At 40.5% G+C, this 15,488-nt stretch overlaps 1 protein-coding gene across 1 annotated transcript in view; it reads left to right on the top strand.

Annotated features, from left to right (window-relative positions):
* Positions 1–12,971, top strand: part of numbl (NUMB like endocytic adaptor protein) — a 31,682-nt gene extending 18,711 nt beyond the window's left edge. Inside the window, exons 4-9 of the mRNA XM_051862315.1 lie at positions 636–710; positions 5,416–5,556; positions 6,155–6,359; positions 6,443–6,709; positions 7,267–7,443; positions 9,792–12,971. Of these exons, the coding sequence (XP_051718275.1) occupies positions 636–710; positions 5,416–5,556; positions 6,155–6,359; positions 6,443–6,709; positions 7,267–7,443; positions 9,792–10,564 (1,638 nt within the window). The 3' untranslated portion in view covers positions 10,565–12,971. The remainder of the gene's footprint in view (positions 1–635; positions 711–5,415; positions 5,557–6,154; positions 6,360–6,442; positions 6,710–7,266; positions 7,444–9,791) is intronic.
* Positions 12,972–15,488: the final 2,517 nt, after the last annotated feature.

The following is a 15,488-nucleotide window of genomic DNA, read 5'->3' as shown; positions in this document are numbered from 1 at the left end:
CACAAGGTTGCATTTGTTTGATCAAAAATACAGTAAAAATAGAAATATTGTGAAATATTATTACAGGTTAAAATATCTGTTTTCTGTTTTAATTTATTTTAGATTGTTATGTATTCCTTGTATCATTGTAATATGCTGATTTGGTGCTGAAGAAACATTTCTTATTATTATCAATGTTGAAAATGGTTGAGCTACTTATTTTTGTGGAAAGTGTTATACATTTTCTTTCAGGATTCTTATAGAAAGTTCAAAAGAACAGCATTTATTTTGCATGGTATTTATTTGACTTTTATTATTATTGTTATTATCATCATCATCATCATTATTGTTAATATTACATTTTCCCTTACTTAAATGTTCTTTTTATTTTGTCAAATTTGATGTCAAATCTGGCCTCAATGGGTCTTGTTCCTGGAACTCACTGCATTGCATCACAGGTCAGCATGTTGTCGGGCAGCTCTCTAATACGCTGTAGGAAAAATCGAGCTGACAGAAGCTAAAACTGTCATAGAAATATGTCATGGACAAAAATTATTGTGCTAGAATGCTTGATGCAGAGCAAATCAAAACCTCTGCAGTAGTGCTAATATCCAGTTGTGTCAAAAAGCTGATGTTGTTTCAATATTTCTTCTCAGAGTGGGAAAAAAACTGTCAAGGCTGTGCTTTGGGTGTCTGCTGATGGCCTGAGAGTAGTGGATGACAAAACCAAGGTATGTGTGTATAGAAATTTTGTTGTGCACTCATGGAAAGCCATTAATCAAGGGTAAAAAAAGAAAGTCTTTGATGCCACAATAAGCTCCCAAGCCATCAATTAGCCAAGTCCATCAGCGAGAGAGTAGGTCTGTAGGAAACACAAAATATGCAGTAAGAGGAAGCTGGCCGACCTCCAAAAGACCCGTCACATGATCATGAGACATCACTTAGACTGTCTCAGACACAAGACGACTTTTGAGGCCAAGGGTTCCCATGTCTCTCACGGTTGGGGTTTTCTTTTGAAAGTCAGAGGATTAATGTAACATCCTTCCCTCACACAAAACCCGGAAAGTTAACCAGAAAAGGTCAAAGGCCTCACATAATGAGTTTTCAGCTCACATAGTAGAAGGCGGAAGGCCACAAAGCTTTCTTTTTTGTTTCTCGTAAGGGCCTCAGACTCAAACGTCCATTCACTACGTCCTTCTGGTAATCCTGCCATATGCATATGAGTCAGCACTGCCACCTAATCCTTCCTGCCGCTGTCACATGCCACCGGTGTGTCCTGTCCCTCTTGCCCTCTGCCGTGTTAAACTTCACTTTAGGGCTGTGTGAGTAATCGAATTTTAGTTTCGTTATTTTTTTTAGTTACATTATGATCAAGATAAACGCCTTCTGTTCCTTTACATCACTATTGCCCCTCCTTAAAAGCCCAAACTTAATGTCCACATCAGTCTATCATTGTGACTGTGGTAAAAAGCAGTCTATTACAGGACATGCTTTATATTAAAGACTTATTAAAAGCATATTAAAGGCCCGTTCACACCAAGAACGATAACTATAGCGATGACACTGAAGATAATCGTTCTGAATTTAAGAGAATAGCAGTCCACAACATTAATGGCACAGAGGAACGATATCGTTGAAATCACTTTCAAAATGATTTTCTCCAGCTGATGAATGATAAAAAGACTGACAGCCAATCAGAATACAGTGGCAGACGGCATAACTGAAGCACATGCTTATAATAAACAGAACTGTTGTGGAGGCTAATACAGTTATCGATATTGTTATCTTCATAGTTGTCGTTCTTGGTGTGAACGGGCCTTAAGCTGAGAAAGAAAACTCAAACTCTTCCCCAGGTGAGTTTCTCTGTGTGCGCTTCGAGACGGAGCGAAACACGAACAAGCAAAGTATACCTTGGACTTCGGGTGTGTGCCTAAAAGGTCAGATGTGTGTCAGTATTGGATCCGTGTTTTGGTCTTAAAGTGACAGCAGCCTAATATACCTACTGCTGTCTGTCATTAATGCTAATCAAACAACAAAAGACACTCACTGCTCATGACTGAATAACTTTTGTAGCTTTAATAAGAATCACCTTTTTATTGTATTTGTCCTGTTGTTTGTATTGATTTGTCTCTGGTATCTAAAATATCATAACAACCCTATTTCCAGCAAAAAATGTACTTGATATATATAAGATTTTGGACATATCTCCCACTCCTAATCATGTTAAATGACCATGATTAGAATATTGACCAAAATAGTCAGAATTAGCAGCCCTACTTCACTTTCAATATTCATTATAGTGAAAAGGTTATTGATTGCAAGACCAGCCTGTCTTATTCCTGGAAACTGAGATGAGTCAGCAGTCATGGACCCATAAAGTTCTTCCCGTCCACTGTAAACACCCGTTATCCCCCACAGGACACATTCATCCATGACAAAACTTCCAGAGCTCTGACCGGGGCCCCTTCAGTCAGTAATTGGCTAACAATGAATGGGCCCCTCACCTAGACCCAGTCCTCCTCTGCTTCACTGACCCCTCACCTACCACTTCTACAGTGTTCAGCTCATGTATTATGTATTTAATGTGGCCCCCTAACAAGGAAACACTAGCCACTGTTACAGTGGGAGGTCCAGGCTACACAAAAAGCTTTAGTCATGTTAGAACAATCAAAAGGACAAAAAACGGTACACTGTGGTTGGGTCATGGACAGATAAGAATAAATAAGGAAGACAAATCTTTTAGATACATTAATTCAAATAATATTTTTAAACTGAAACCACTTCATCACAATCTCAGTACAGTTATACCACTTTTTGAATTAGCCTCACAAAAAACATCAAAATTGACTTTGACTAGAGGTGTATTCAAATCAGGAATCTTTCGTAAATATATGAGTAAATTCTGAGTAATTTGCACGTAAAACTGACCTTCCCAAAAACTTTTGGCCCTCTAGCGGTTAAAAAACAAAACTGCATGCATTTTGTGGAAGAACATTGTTTTGGTTGTGCTTCTCTGTGTGACTGTGTGGATGAATATGGTTATCCTACTGCTTATAAAACATTTACTACTAGGCTTAAGAGAAATAACCAGTTTAGAGAGAAGTTTAGTTACACATTAATAGACACGGTACTTCCTTGAAAAAATAAATTCGAGCACAGCGCTACAACAACCATAATGAAATGACCTTTCACAGTGAACTCTGTTAGAAAGCTACATATGACAATCTATCTGTTAATAAAATACCTTACTCACCTGTTGAGTAATAAAAATGTCATCTCCACGTCACTTTTACAGCATTTCAAATCCCTCAGTTCTCGACATCTCTGGCCCTGTCCCAAATGGCACCCTAAACCCTCATGGTTTTCCTCTGAGTCCGCACTTTCACGACGTAATGCCGCTTTGACTACCGGGTAAAGTCCTCTGCGTAGCTCACAGTCTTGCGGGCTCAGCAGAAGTGCGCATCGAGGGCGCATAGCAGCCGCAAAGGGGGCTTTAAGCTTAAATGACGAATGGGACACCCTACGGTCTTGTGGACTTAACAGACACACGCACGCAGCGGCCATTGTAAGTCCACAAGACCGAAAGTGCACATGAAGTGTGCCATTTGGGACAGGGCCTCTGAAAAGCCAAGCCAATGTTGATTCTTGTTTTATTACGAGCTCTGTCGCATTCTTTTTTTGACAGCAGATGCTCCTCTGTTTGCCATTTCTTTTAAACGGGTGATTCCCTGGAGGTTGGAGATTTAGTGGCTCCATGTCAACCTTTCTCGCTTGTTGTGTCAACTAACTTATGCCAGTCCCACACCATACACACTGGAGCAACTTTTCTCTATTTATTAACATGATGAGACCCGCACGGACGAGTGACGTATAAACGCAATTTTCACGCGATGACCATCCTGACAGGTCTGAAATATAAACATTTATAATAGGCTTACCATAGTGAATCAGGGTAAGACAAAATCACGTTTTGGAAGAAGAATTTAGGCAGCTGAAGATGCCTGGCTCTCTTCTGAAAACACCCAGCTGGGGGCGCTTGAGAGCACTTTGAAGGTGCAGCGTTTTTTTCCAGCTGTTTTGATTGCTGTAGCTGCGTTTCCACCAGGAACTTTCCCCAGGAACTAGGGACTTTGGGGTGGTACTCGGTGTGTTTCGACCGTAGGGACCAGGGTCTAAATGAAGTTCCGGGTAAAAATTTCCGCCTCAGAAAGTCCCTGCTCACGAGGTAGTACTTTTTCAAAGTTCAGGAACTTTCGGGGGTGGGACTTGGGCGCTGAACATGCTGATTGGTTGAGTTCATGAGGCATTTTGATCGGTTGACTTGACTTGAATTACAGAGCATTTTATTTCAACCACCATTTTTAAAAGTCTGTTGCGGTGCGTGCAGTAAGAATTGTTTGCTATTCGAATCAACAATGGAGTTTAAAAAATACAACCGTTGGACCGACGACAAGGTTCAGGCTTTATTAAGCTTATGCGTCGCACGCAGTCCTACATCCCTTGACTAATTTGCCTAATCTATACAGCACTTTAGATGCGATGGAAACGCAGACAGCAACAGGTCTGAGGGAAAAAATTTCCTGGGACAAATTGTTCCAGGTAATTTCGATGGAAATGCGGCACATATGGAATATCTGAGGAAGCAATGTTACTAGTATCTGATTTCGCAGATAGTTTGATTAATCAATAATTACCGAACATAAAAATGCAATAATACCATCAATATTAACTTCTCCTCTATTGTTGTTCAGTTGTTTTACAAGTAGGATGTGACGGTTGGTCGTTGTGGTATTTGTCCCACCCCACCTCCACTGTGATTGAACAGCTGGGTAAAGAGTGAAGTGACGAGCGCTGTGTTTTACCCAAAGTTGAACATTCTTAAACTCTTGGCGGCCAGAAAAATAGGACAAGCACCCTTCCATACTTACCTTCCAAGCACTAGTAATCCCTGGAGGTATATCAGAGCTCAAGTTGAAGTTGAAGCAAGCCAAATACATTAAACCTCAATAGTTAAAGATGACCTATATGGGCAAACAAACTAATGAAATATCATTATAGTGTTATCAAAATGCAGCCATCAGTTTGCCAAAAAGAACACACCATTTTACGCACCATTTACACTTGGTAAGGAGCAGGTGTAAAAAGAAATTGTACCTACTAACATTTTGAAAACACAATCCTTTTCATGAATCCGCACATTTACGTCGGAATGGCCTTACGAAAGATGTACACAAAAATTAGTTCTGCTCGTGTTTCATGAATAAGGCCCATTGTCTGTAGAATTATAATATATGTACAATATTAAATATTGATGGAATGGAACTGGGCATTGACACACAGCACTTTCAACATACTTTGTTTTTATTTGCATTTTAGGCTATTTATTTAAGATGCCACAAACAACAACCAATCTGTCCCTTTTTATTTTCTCTGTAGGACCTCATTGTTGACCAGACCATTGAGAAAGTGTCTTTCTGCGCACCTGACCGTAATTACGATAAGGCATTCTCCTACATCTGCCGTGATGGAACGACTCGCCGCTGGATGTGCCACTGCTTCATGGCCTTGAAGGACTCGGTGAGGAGAACCCAGCGGGGATTAATTCTTCAGCCTCTGTTCCCCACAAAGTGGGATTAAGATAGGGATTATGGCAGTGTTATCTCAAGCGGAATAACCGCTTAGAGACTGTTATCTGCACTTGGGGCACAGAGAAAAACACATTAAGGCTAGAATGGAATGGAATTTTGATTAGGATCCCAATACTATTCTAGATAAAAACAAGCTTTTGAGACCATTTGATGTTTTTGTCCATTCCTAACAACAATAACATAGCTGGATATGTAAACACAGACTAAACTAGTTGTGCTACTCTGTAAAATATAATTTTCCCAATCAGTACTATCATTCTACAGTAAAAATATATAAACAACCTTTAAAACATGATACTCATATTTTATATTTTTAAAGTTAATTTAAGAAATACTGTCAGAATTTCTAAATATCTTTAAAGTATGTATTTGTATTATGTTTTATTAAACATTATTTTTATATTATATATATGTTTTTATCTTAAATTTATCTTAGCTTCTCAATATATTTTTTTGTTGAACAACAAGACAAAAAAGTGATTTTTGGTGCTGCCACAATGCTAATGCAACATCATTCACAACATTAGGGTGAACGTTTGAGTCATGCGGTTGGATGCGCCTTTGCTGCTTGCCTTGAGCGGAAGCAGCGCAGAGAGAAGGAGTGCGGGGTCACGGCTTCCTTTGATGCAAGCCGCACTTCTTTCGTGAGGGAAGGCTCCTTCCGCATCTCCTCTGCTGGACAGCAAAGTGACCGTGAGGACATCATGAAACAGCTGCAGGACAAAAAGAAAGGTCAGTCTCATTTCCGTTACTCTCAAACACCAAAGGCTTTCTTTGTACAAACGACTCTGATTAGTGAATCTGCCTCTCTGCAGAAGCATGTGGCATTTCTGCAATGCCACCTGGAAATGCTTCACCTCCAGAGGGAGCGGCTTCACCAGGGGAGAGGGCGGAGCCAGGTGGTCCTCACGCCATCCCGCGCAGACACGCCCCTATCGAGCAGCTGGTGCGGCAGGGCTCTTTCCGTGGCTTCCCTCAACTTAGCCAGAAGAACTCACCGTTTAAACGGCAGCTCTCCCTACGCTTGAACGATCTCCCATCAACCCTGCAGCGCAAGACGGACTTCCAGACCAAGAACCCAGGTCAGTTGTTTTTGTGTACTCAAGCTGTGTAAGTGTAATGGAAGCGTAATGTTGACCCAGTACTGTTTACCCAGATGATAGCACTAACCGCCCTAACTTTATGTGCACTCTGCATCATCAACTAGAGGACTTTGGTATGTAAAATGCATCTCATGCTGAGCCTGCATACAAATATATACAAAAGCACATCTCAGAAAACTCTACTACTTCCATTGATTGTACTCATAAATTTATTTGAGTGTGTATTCTAGGCCATAAACTGCTGCATTTAACTGTAGATCTCTTATTTATATGAGGGACCCTTCCATTGATCCTTTTTTGTGTAGTGCTCATTAAACAACATGTTTTGCACAGAATTATGCTTAATCGTAATCCCCTAGACTAAAATCTAAAAGGGGAATTATGGCTCATGTTTTTAACAATGCCATATCTGTGAGATTATACCTTATATCATAGATTCAGGTTATTGTAGCAAGCAAAATCCCATAAACTGCATGCATGGCCCACCAAAATGAGCCACACAGGTGTGATTGAGCTTCCCTATTGGTTTGTGTCAGTTCCAGAGATGGATCTGTCAGTGGCAGGAGAGGCAGACAGCATAAACGCTCTGTGCAGCCAAATCAACAGCTCTTTCACCAAACCCTCTGAGGACCTGTGTGCCAAAGCCACCAGCAACTGCTTGCCAGTTTGCAGCGCTCCACCTGCCATTCCCCCTCCACCTGCTCCCCTGCAAGGTAAAACAGACTGCATAATCCAACACAAACATATAGATATATTGTGAACAGGGGTTTAGAAGACACTTGATATTCAGTAATATCATCAATCTGACTACACTGACACTATCAGTATCACGAATAACGACACTATTGTCTTCTGTAGAGCTGGTTATAGACTCATTTCATATTTGATGAACTTTCTACTTTTAATGAACTGAATTGAATCAACATTGAACTGATTCAAACTGAATAACGACAACACTATGTCTTCTGTAGAGCTGCGTATAGCTGATATGAACTCATTTGATGAAGTTTACACAGTTATTGAACTGAACTGAATCAACACTGAACTGACTAAATAATAATACTGTTGTCTTTGCAGATCTGCTTTACAGCAGAATTTGCCTCATATTTCTGTTTCTGTATTTCTGTTATTTTCCTGTTAATTACTGTGAAGCTCCTTAACCGTCAGGGCCCTATCATACACCCGATGCAATGCGGCGGCAGGCGCGACGCAAGTGTTTTTTGCTAATTTCAGCCCGACGCAGTTATCATTTTCATGTCCTGCGCCACGTTGTTTAAATAGCAAATGCATTTGCGCCCATTTGTGCGCCCATGTGTGTGCTGGTCTGAAAACAAGGTGTGCTCAGGTGCATTGTTGGCACATTGCTATTTTGAGGCAACTGAAAACGACTGTGCCATTGACCAACTGAAACCTGGTCTAAAGTCAATGGCGCAATATTTGTTTTGTTATTTAAAGAGCGCGTTAGTAATATGTGCCTATAGGCGGGTGCACAACACACATACACACTGCTTATTACACACACGGATGCGCAGCAGCACACAAACATGCCAAATATTAAAAATAAAAAGATTACAATGTAAAACATTATTATTGTGTGCATAAAGATAAAAATGCTTTGGTGGAATCTGGCTTTTCCCGTAGATGGTCTGCTCACGCGCTTTAACCTCGTGCACGAGCAGATCCGTTTCCTCGCTAGAGAAGCATTTAATTTTTGCGCTTGCAAATTCCGCCATGTAAATAGCGAATCTGCCATGGTGCGAGCGCAACTGGCTTTTAAAGGGAATGGGAGATTTGGTTTATTGCATGTTACACCCAAAACACACCCATTACTCATTAAGAGAATAGGGACAACCCTTCTAGACCATGCGATGGGCACGTCGACCATTTTTCCCGTCGTAAACTAGCAAAAGTGGATTTGGACACGCCCTAAGTGCACTTGCGCTGTGCGCTTTAGACCATGTGCTTAGATCGTTACAATAGGGCCCTCAGTGTCCCATTAGCGGGTCACTAGTTGTGCTCTGTATTTATTGCCTTTTCTCCCTATCACATATGTTAGTAATCATCATAAATTAGGTATCATTCAAAAGCTTAAACACTCAAAATTCATTCTGTGAAAACCGTTTTGAAACTGGACATTGTGTTACCATGAAAGCAGTAATTCCTTTTATTCCTTTTAGCGGGCTCCACCCCTAGTGGGCGGTCTCAAGCTTACTGCAGTATTTTATAACCAAATTTTTTTCTAATCTTGACAAAACGCATATGTTTTGCGATAGAAGTGATAGTGTGACAGAAATGTGCTAATTTGTGACAGGAGAATTCATCAAAAATTTCAAAAGAGTGTGGGTGTCACCCGTTGGCTATTTTTGGTGTAGCGCAAAACAAAATCTCACAGGATCCTCAATTTTTGTGATAACAATGTCAAATTTGGAACACAACTTGTTTAGACATATGGCTTTGGAGTCCAAGTTATTTTGTAAAATATACATTTTGTATAAACGTGAGATGACAAAAGACAATAGAACCCATTATAATCAGTGATGCTGTCTACACTGGATGCGGCGCAACACGACAAATCCCCGACCGTAAACTGATGCCTTGTTTTATTTATGACGTACTCCAAGCACTCGCGCTACTTCTCATAGGAAGGACAAATAGATTTGAAACGTTCACTTTGTCACGTCCAGTGTAGACAGCTTCTAGCTGTTGCGATGCGACGCGCCAACGGTCATGTCCGGTGTAGACGGTGTCAGACATTCTAAAACCGATTCAGCATGTTCAGTCGGCAAAAACAAGCTCCGACAGATGGCAACAGATTCCGACAGGGGTAACACCCTGATTCGACAATACCCGACAAAGTGTCTATTGCCATCTGTCAGTGCGGTGTGAATTGGCCTCAACTTAGTACATTTAATAGTACATTTTCATGTCTATGCTCAAAAAGGGGGCTTATAGTTAACAGGTTAAAACAATCTGTATTGTATAAAACTCTATATAAATAAAGGTGATTTGATTTGAATAGGACAGGCATTTTAACGTTCTTACCCCTCCTGTTGTTTCCCAGCTACAAGCTCATGGGTTCAAACAGAGCCTGCTGTCCAGTCTCCTCCTCCCGTGCCTCAGGGCGGCCACAAACGAACCCCATCTGAAGCAGAGCGCTGGCTGGAGGAGGTGGCTAAAGCGGTGAAAGCCCAGCAGCAGACTCCACCTACTCTACCGCCACCACCCACTCAGCAACCTCCACCCATGCCCACCATTCCCATCGCACCTGGTTCCCTCCCCACCTCAATGCAGCCATTCCCAATGGCCTTTGACGTCACTCCCGCACCTGTTGGCATGTTCGCCCAACAGCCTCTTCAACCGGCTTTTGTACCTATGCAGCCATACATGCCCAATCTGGCCAACAGCATGACCTATCCGAATGCCAGTGTACCAGTAGTGGGCATCACACCATCACAAATGGTTGCTAATGTATTCTGCACCGCGGCCAGTACAGGGGGTGGAGTGGCGATGGGAGTCGGGATGGGGCCTAAGACAGGTACGCTTGGCGGTGGTCAAAATTCGGCTTTTCCCACCCTGCCCGGAGGTTTCCCAACCACCACATTCGCCTCTCCTCCAACCGTCAACGGCCACCCGCACAACTCTTTTCCATCAACGACCGCGACCACCAGTGTTACTCAAAACGGTAGTACCGTAAAAAGCGGTACCAGTTGGCCGATGGAGGGTCTGAATCCGAATCCCACAAGCAGTTCCCAGGAAGCAGAGCATTTTGAGGCGAAGTGGGCTGCTCTGGAGTCCAAATCGCAACCGAAAGGCGCAAAACCCTTTTTCGAATGACTTACAAAAGACTTTTGAGATTGAACTATAATTGTAAGGAGAGTCTGAAAGTCTGGAACTGTTTCATAACCCATTCCCCTTCCCCTTTTTTGGTCTCCTAAAGGGTTTTCTTATGCTCCTGGTCTGTTTAAGGGCATTGGTTGTTGTAAAAGATCATCCAGTTGCATTTTGTGTCATTTTGAGAGTCAGACTCAAGATTTGGAGAACGGAAAGACAGTCACAATGGTTCGGCACTTACAGGACGGCTTAAAAGAGAAACCTGCACATTACTTTTACCAGTAATGACCCTTGCTTGGAAAATGAATCATTTTACCTAAAGGAAATACTGAAATTAGGGGATGGTCAGAATCTATTTATTGTTTTTATTTGATTATAATGGTTATTTTTAATCAGAATTTAATTATTCTTGGGTTTCCCTTATTTATTTTTATTGATCAGGGTGAAAAATTACAAGTGGAGTAAATTGGCTACTTGAAAACTGACTCACCAAATGGATAGATTTAAAAAATTATTTGAGCTGCAGTATCTTGTAGAACTGAGTTTACTTTGTGATGTAAATAGCATGCTTTCAGTTTACTTTTATTTATTGCCCTTTCTGTTGCCATTTATTTTCATTAATTTCAAATGAATCCGTCGTGAACCATTGAAGAATCCGTTCTGAACCAAGTGGATACCAAAAGTTCCACTAACAGGCACATTCCAACCCTGATTTTACTATCGACACCCATAATGCAATGAAAAACTAGACCGAAATGCCAGTGTAGTGAACTTGACCTTTGTTAATTGACCTTTTGTGCAACATCTAGAACAACATTTCTGGGGGTTATAGTTTTATTTTTATAATATGTTTAGCCAGACATGTTCAAATATGTGAATTTGGTCGACAATAACATTAACCTTCAATGGGTTCATGGGGCTTCTCAGTTATTAAGAATGTATTTCAAAAACTTTGTGACCATTCTAGGGCATTAAAATGACAAAATGGGATAGAATGGGTGGCAACTGTATTAGAAAATATTGGAAAAGGGTTGAAGATGGAGGTTATAGTGTCTGTTTTTGCAAGCAATGGAACGACTACACAGACTCTTAAAGGGACAGAGTCATATGGTCCCGTTCATGCATGCTTAAAATATCCCATATTACAGTATGTTAAAACATTGAATATGCATATTAGTCTTGCCTTTCGTTCCTTATCACCACTGTTTCACTCTCGCTGGTCTAAGAAAGGGATTAATTGTCTTTAATTGCAGGTGAATAATGTCACACTCTACACAATAGATCCTCATGCAGTTATTCTGAAAACCAATCCTTCTCATTCGTGAGGTTCATATTAACGTTGTGCATTTAGGCACATTTATCATTTAAAGGGGTCATATGATGCTATTTTAAAAGTTTATTATTTTGTTTATTGGGTGTAATGGAATAGGTTAACATGATTTCATGTTCAAAAAACACACTTTTCACATATTGTAAATTATTGCAGTACCTCTATTTCCAGTCTGTCTGAAATGGTCTACAAAGACCCTCCTTCTGAAAAGCCCAGCGATCTGATTGGACAGCTGACCCAGTGCTTTGTGATTGGCCGAAAACCTCAAGCGTGTGTCGGAAAAGTAACGGCCTTTACCACATATATAGACATTCCCGGAAGTAATATCTGGCCTTCAATAGAGGTCGATTCGATAAATCCTTTTGTGGGAGATTTTGTAACTTTGCAGATCTTACATGCAGAAACCAATACATTACACACTAAAAGCATCATATAACCCCTTTAATAATGCTCAATGTTTGTATTTTTATTTTCATCAGAGTGTACGAATAAGATGTTGAATGATCTTTCTGGAGTGTGTTGAGCCTGCGAGGTTCAAAGCTAGATGATCAAAGTCAGACTGCACACTGTGCTCGGTGAGGTGAACTCCAGACACTCTTCCTGTGGAGACTTAATAGCAGTGGACATTCAAGGCAGGCACAATGTTTTTAACTCCTGTTTCAAAAAGGCCATTTTGACCGCAATGTGTTATAAATTGACCTCCTGGTTTTCTTATCAATTGTTTATTACAGGTCAAGCAGGTCTATTGTGGCACAATGAATCTAAAAATAGTCCTTTTTCCAAAGACAATGCATTTGTAATTTGGCCAAGCGATATGTTGTATGGCGTTAAATGGACGAATTCATTATACTCAGTTGCCCTGGTCTTTTTGTCCACTCTCTCCCCTTGACAAAATCTAGGTTTTTCAAAACCAGGGAACTAAATTACCTCATAAAGTTGATTGTAAACTTTAGTGTAGTGATAACAAACCAGTGGAGTTTATTTTTATTCTTTATTTACAGAATTTTGTATTTAAACCTACATATTTCTATTGTAATTACATTGTATAAAAGATAAATAAATAATATAATATAAACAATGGTACTTTTGTTGGTGGCTTGATTCATGCACTACTGTACATCACATGCATAAGAAGATGAAAATTATTAATTATATATATATATACACACACAAACAAACCTGCTATATGCGGGTGGATTTCAGCAGTGGCGTGTAACACAGTCACTACTAGCCCCTTTGGCAGGTTGAATTTTATATATCATATGCACATTTTTCAGTTGTAGTCTTTTAAAAAGGCATCCTAAATAATAGACTAAGTGTAATGTAGTGTCAAAAATACAGATTTTTCGATACATATGGATACTGAAATCTCTGAAATGCTTCCAATACTCATTTTCCACAGAATCAATACCAGCTGCACTTTCTCTCTCTCTCATCTCTCTGACAGTGAGTTGACACACACACCCACCTCCCCTCACTCACTCGTTTCATTTGCTCCGGATGAATATTGTTGGTGTTACAAGGCTTGAATTTCGGCCTGGGACTGCTTGTTGTGCGCATAATTTTACTCAGTCCCACAGATTTTGTCCTCACACCCAAAGTGTGTACACATAAAGCTGCCTCTCAGTACTGAATTGAGTTCTTTTCGCTGCTTATTGCGCTTAAACAGTCAAATACACACAAAATAATGTCAAAAATAATGTGCGAGTATTCACGTAAACATAGTCAGTGATGTCTTAAAGGGTTAGTTCACCCAAAAATGAAAATAATGTCATTTATTACTCACATGCCGTTCCACACCCGTAAGACCTTCGTTCATCTTCGGAACACAAATTAAGATATTTTTGTTGAAATCCGATCGCTCAGTGAGGCCTGCACTGCCAGCAATGACATTTCCTCTCTCAAGATCCATTAATGTACTAAAAACATATTTAAATCAGTTCATGTGAATATAGTGGTTCAATATTAATATTATAAAGCGACGAGAATATTTTTGGTGCGCCAAAAAAACAAAATAACGACTTATATAGTGATGGCTGATTTCAAAACACTGCTTCATGAAGCTTCGGAGCGTTATGAATCAGCGTGTCGAATCATGATTCGGATCGCGTGTCAAACCGCCAAACTGCTCAAATCACGTGACTTTGGCACTCCGAACCGCTGATTCGACACGCTGATTCATAACGTTCTGAAGCTTCCTGAAGCAGTGTTTTGAAATCGGCCATCACTATATAAGTCGTTATTTTGTTGTTTTTTTGGCGCACCAAAAATATTCTCATCGCTTTATAATAGTAATTAAGTAAGGTTAATAATATAACTTAGAGAACTAAATTTTCAGTTTTACTTAAATTAGGGTGATACAAAAATGAGTACACCCCACTGAAAGTCTCTAAAGCTAAATTTTAGACTACAAATGTCTAATTTCACAAGAATTCAACCACAGGTGAGTCAAATATTTATTACACAGGTGTCCAGCAGACAGTTGACTATAAAAGGGTGTTAAAACTCCTTCCCATTTCATACTGTCAGCAATGGCACCACATGGAAGAGAAATGTCACAAGACCTGAGAAAGAAAATAATTTCTTTACACCAGAAAGATGAGGGCTACAAGAAGATCAGCAATGCTTTACTTATCAGTCAGAATACTGTAGCAAAAGTGGTACAAAAATTTAAAAAAGATCTCACAACCATCTCACAGAGACGTTCAGGTCGTCCACGGAAGTTAACACCTCGACAGGAGCGTCTTCTGATGAGAAGAGTTGAAGAAAATCAGCATGCAAGTTCACTGCAGTTATTTAAAGAAGCAGAAAGCCAAACTGGGGTGACTATTTCCCGTGACATAATACAGCGTACACTGCAGAAGAATGGCATGCATGGGTGCCGTCCACGAAAGAAGCCTTTCCTAAAGCCCAGGCATAAAAAATCCTGCCTAGAGTTTGCCAGGGCCCATGCTGACAAAGATGAAGACTACTGGGACTCTATACTCTGGAGTGATGAGACCAAGATAAATGTTTTTGGAACTGATGGCTTCAAAACTGTATGGCGTCGCAAAGGTGAGGAATACAAAGAAAAATGCATGGTGTCTACAGTGAAACGTGGTGGTGGCAGTGTCCTCATGTGGGGCTGCATGAGTGCTGCTGGTGTCGGGGAGCTGCATTTCATTGATGGCATCATGAATTCACAGATGTACTGCTCTATACTGAAAGAAAAGATGCTACCATCACGTGCCCTTGGTCGTCGTGCACTTTTCCAACATGACAATGATCCTAAACACACATCTAAGGCCGCTGTTGGATTTCTGAAGAAGAACAGGGTGAAAGTGATTCAGTGGCTCCTGATCTGAACCCAATCGAACATCTATGGGGAATTCTGAAGAGACAAGTTGAGCATCACTCTCCATCCAGCATCCAGTCTCTAAAAGAGGTCATTCTTGAAGAATGGAAAAAAGATAGATTTTGCAAAATGTCGCCAACTTGTTCATTCCATGTCTAGAAGACTTGGTGCTGTCATTAAAAATCATGGAGGCCATACAAAGTACTAGATGTAGTCGTTTTTGTTGTGGGGTGTACTCATTTTTGCATCACCCTAATGTGAGT

Source organism: Ctenopharyngodon idella, chromosome 15 (assembly GCF_019924925.1).
Source record: "Ctenopharyngodon idella isolate HZGC_01 chromosome 15, HZGC01, whole genome shotgun sequence".
Classification (NCBI taxonomy): Eukaryota; Metazoa; Chordata; class Actinopteri; order Cypriniformes; family Xenocyprididae; genus Ctenopharyngodon; species Ctenopharyngodon idella.
Note: the sequence above shows the minus strand (reverse complement) of the source record. Positions and strands in the feature narration are given on the sequence as shown.